At 38.2% G+C, this 4,591-nt stretch overlaps 1 protein-coding gene across 1 annotated transcript in view; it reads right to left on the bottom strand.

Annotated features, from left to right (window-relative positions):
- The window catches only part of LOC107622734 (aminoacylase-1), an 11,918-nt gene extending 9,240 nt beyond the window's left edge, over window positions 1-2,678 (bottom strand). Inside the window, exons 1-2 of the mRNA XM_016324743.2 lie at window positions 1,578-2,678; window positions 723-860 (exon numbers count right to left, since the gene is read on the bottom strand). Of these exons, the coding sequence (XP_016180229.1) occupies window positions 723-860; window positions 1,578-2,477 (1,038 nt within the window). The 5' untranslated portion in view covers window positions 2,478-2,678. The remainder of the gene's footprint in view (window positions 1-722; window positions 861-1,577) is intronic.

The raw sequence follows: 4,591 nt of genomic DNA, 5'->3' as shown, positions 1-4,591 counted from the left end.
AATCCTTATTTTCTCTGTTAATTAAATTAAAATAATATTTTTAATTAAAATATCATTAAAAAATAGCATTGTTAATATTTTCTATGAAATATTCATGTAGAAATTTTGTTTTATACCGATTTTTAATTTTAAAAAATTACCATGTTATGTAAAATAATTTGTTTTTAAATCATGACCATAATTGTAATTTTATAAAATATACTTATATATTTGTAATATTCAAACAACTTAATTGCTTCTAATTCTAATCAAAAGTACTTCTATAAATATATCCAAATACATTTCTGCTCCTACTACTTCTACTTCTACTTCTACTTCTACTTCTACTTCTACTTCTGGAGAAGTATTGCTTTCAACCGAACAAATAAAGAAGCCTATTATCTAAGTTTTAGCTCAAGGAGAATCAAGTGTTTATGGGATAAAAAATACCAGATTTTGGGTGCAAATCCCTCCTCCACTACTTTGCTTAAGCAATAGCTTTGCAGTTCATTCGTAAAGAAAAAAGAAAAAGATGGATTATGCTAAAACAAGACAAACAAAGTAGCATCAAATTGACAAGGCCCTAAATCTGTTCTGAGTCTTGCAAATTTTTCACACATTATACTGTATATTAAGTTACTAATCAGTAATCACCATATAGAAACAACCTAGCTTAGACATAGAAGCAATGCATGACCTATTTTGAATCAACATCCCCAACAGGAAAATCAGATAGGTATTACCTCATACGACATATTTCTAATAACTGGTGCCCATTCAGATGCGATTCTCCTCCTCATTTCATCAGGGTCCGTTGTAGGGGTCAACCTGAGATCAAAACCCGCCTCTGCTTCTGAAGGTTGCACATTCATCACAAACCCCTGCACACAAAAAGAACATTTAACAATATTCAAAACCAACCATTAGAACGCACACATGAAAAAAGCAACAGCAGCCTTAACAACTGTAAAACATACAGAAAAGAACCAAACACAGCAAAAACTAAATAAAAACAATGCTGGAGAAAGGTAATTTTTATCACAAATTAATTAGGACAATAATGTGACATACACTTCAGTGATAATGATACAACCCGGACAGAGATCACCTGTTCCACTACCACGTTCATATTCAAATTGGACGAGTGCCTATTTATTTTTATTTATTATTATTTTGGTGATTTTATAACTTTCTTTCTAACAAGTGTCTAACTTTTATTGGTGGGACATGAATAAAAACACAACAGTAGCACAGGTGATCACAATCTGATACTACCCTATTACCATTTCCATTTACATTCAAATACTTACGTAATTGTTTATGTTCAAAATAAAAACTCTAACAATCGTCTTAATGTGGAGTAAGAATAAAAAGATTAATTGTTTACTCAACCACTCAATATGTATACAAGTTAAATCCAAAATAGAGATCTCTCTAAATAAGATTTTTATACACAAGTTGAATCCATAAACAAATAAACGAACTCAGATTCTGATTGCATCTAATTAGATGTCCAAGTAGAAGAAGTTTTACATACAAGTTAAATCCAAAAATAAATATATAAATAAGTGCAGAAACAAACAAAGAAATGAACTCACAGATTCTGATTGAACCCCAGCCTTGAGATAAACAGGATTAACCGAAACAACTTCCGAATTCAAAGCTTTCCCAGTCTTAACAACATCGAACTGGCTCTCCCTAAACCTGTTGATAACCTCAACGCTCTTCATCAAATTCTCCATGGCGCTCCCATCATACATCCAGGCCCCGTGTCCGGGTTGCCCCCTCGCCTTAATCTTCAGCCCCCACGGCGATCTATCGGCATAGAACACCCTGTACTCATCCCCAGGAGACGCCTGCCCTTCGTCGAGCGCAAATCCAACCTTCAACTCCGCGAACTCCTTCGATTCGACGAACTTCGCAGCCCCGTCGGCGCCTCCAATCTCTTCGTCGGGGACGAGTGACACGTGGACGGATCTTGAGGGGGTGAATCCGCGGGCCTTGAGGTTGCGGATGGCCTCGAGGTACTGCATAGCGATGCACTTGTCATCCTGGGCACCTCGGGCGAAGATGGCGCCGTCGTGGGAGCGGCGGAACGCGGAGAAGGGAGGATGCTGCCATTTGGAGGGCTCGGCGGGGACGGAGTCGAGGTGGGAGTTGAGGAGGATGGAAGGGAGGGAAGGGTCGGTGCCTTGCCATGTGAGAAGGAGGAGGGGCTTGTTTGGGGAGAAGTAGAGGGTTTGGTAGCGGAGGGCGAGGGAGTCGGCTTGGGAGATGAGGTAGGAGACGGCGGAGGAGTAGGATGGGTTGGGGTGAGCGGTGTTGATTCGGAGGTAGCGTTGGAAGCGGGTGATTGAGGTATCTGCTTCATCTTGTTTCTGTTCCTGCTCTTGGGTTATAGTTGTGGAGAGGGAAAAGGGTGTGAAGAGGAGAAGGAGGAGAGTGAAGTGGATGAGAGAGAGATGAGATTGGCGAGAGTGTGAAATGGAGCTGGCCATGGCTAAGGGGGCAAGAGGACGGTCACAAGGTCAGTCAACGCCTACCATCCGACAATGGTTTCATCGGAGTTCATGTTGGTGTGGGGTGGTGTAGACTTTTTGTGGACCTGCCTCATTGCCTCATCAAGTTGCTTGATTGATGCACTTTTATCATTTAATTTATATTTTGTTTTACTATTGATGTAAGATTCTTTCATAATTCATGCCATAGAAAAAATTATTTAGAGCTTGTTTGAAATGGTAGATGATGAGGATTTTATAAATCACAAATTATAAGTAAGTATATCGAATTGTTTTAAATAATATTATGGGAGTGGATTATCGTTTCTCACGAGATTAATAGATTAAGCAAGTAATAATTAATTAATTATTCTAGTCAGAGAATCAAAAATTTAGGATGTCAAGAACACTTAGCATAAAAATAAAAAATTTAACAAAAGTAATAATAAACGAGTGAGAAAACAATATGATTAAGAGAGTTAAGGATTCAGAGATGTTCAGACTTCCGAAAAAATGTTTTTCACTCTCCACTTTGATTATGCAAAAATATAGTTATGTCAAATCATAAATAATTAAACTCCAATTCCTTTCTCTAATCCTAATTGTTCATACCTTGACCCGAGCTTTAGGGTCGGGACAGCAAAGGATAAAGGGGCCGACCTCAAAGGAGGCTCTCTCACCCTTGCCGACCTTTCTTAAAAGAGTTTGGAAGACCACCAGAAGGCCCAAAGAGGCCTTAACGCAGCAAAGCCACCGCCCACTAGAAGGCGGTTGCCAAAAGATACGATCTTACCCACAAGATATAAGATAAGATAAGGTTCTTCCCCCCAAAGAAGATCACCAAACACCACTATAAATATACTGGAGCCCTCAGGTATAACTCATACTCCAATTCTACTGAAAATCTGTCCAGAGCCCTTGCTAACTTAAGCATTAGAGTCTCTTGCAGGTACCACCTCCCATCTCCTTGTGGAAGACCAGAGCAGGCCACACCTCAACGCAATCAAGTCGGACACTGCCACAAGTGGATTTATACCGGTTCGGAATTCCACAAAATTTTCCGTTGTTAGTATAGTCCAAACCGATAGTCAATCCTCAAATCACATTAAATTTGGTTTTTGTCACAAGTACAAATCCCAATAAGAATTAACCGAAGTATTTAAACTCCATGTTGTCTCACAAGGAATTGCAATGAAGTGGTCAATTATTGGCTATGAAGATGCAAGGGGGTTTGATTTATAAAAGAGGCAACTAATTAAATGACAAGAAAAGTAAATCAAGAATTAAAGAAAGGCAAGGTAAAGAACTCTTGGCTAGACATAGGTAATTGAGATCACCATCCTAGTCTACAAAATCATGTATTGATAATTGTAAGGAACCGAGCTCATTAGGTCTACTCACTAAAGCCTTAAGTACGTAATATCTACTCCTAGGCTTGGAGTAAGTCAAATGGCTTGATCAACATCAATTCATAAGTCCTAACCTAGCTACTAATTGACTTAGTAGTAGGCTTGGGTCAATGGTTATCAAATTGACCACCAAGAGTTCTCAAATCACCAATTCAATGAGACCCAATGACTCAAGATCACTCAATTCCCTTATCCTAGGCCAAGAGTCAAGAGAAAACTACTCAAAAACTAGAGAAAACATTCTATCAAACACCTAGAGTGCAAGAAAAGTAAACATCATAAAATACAAGAATTAACACAACCCATAACTAACATAAGCAAGAAATCAACAATAGCAATGAAAATCAACATAAAAGAGACATGAAAAAATAAAATTGCATTAAAAGAAATCAAGATCCAACAATGGTTCATCAACATAAAAGAGAACAAAATAAGAAATTAACACTACAACTAAGAGAAACAAGATGTAGAAACAAGAAATTGTAAAGGAAACAATATGAAATCAAGTAATTAATTCAAGATCCAAGAGAAATTAACCTAACCCTAACCTAATTCTAGAGAGAAGAGGGAGCTTCTCTCTCTAGAAAACTAACTAAAGGCTCATCATGACTAACTAAGTGCTCCCCCTTTGCTCAATCTTCAATTCTACATCAAATACCCTCAGAAACAAGTTGGATTTGGGCCTGGGCAGCTCAGAAATCGCCC

The sequence above is a fragment of the Arachis ipaensis genome, chromosome B10, assembly GCF_000816755.2.
Source record: "Arachis ipaensis cultivar K30076 chromosome B10, Araip1.1, whole genome shotgun sequence".
Lineage (NCBI taxonomy): Eukaryota > Viridiplantae > Streptophyta > Magnoliopsida > Fabales > Fabaceae > Arachis > Arachis ipaensis.
This window is presented reverse-complemented; position numbering and strand designations above follow the sequence as displayed.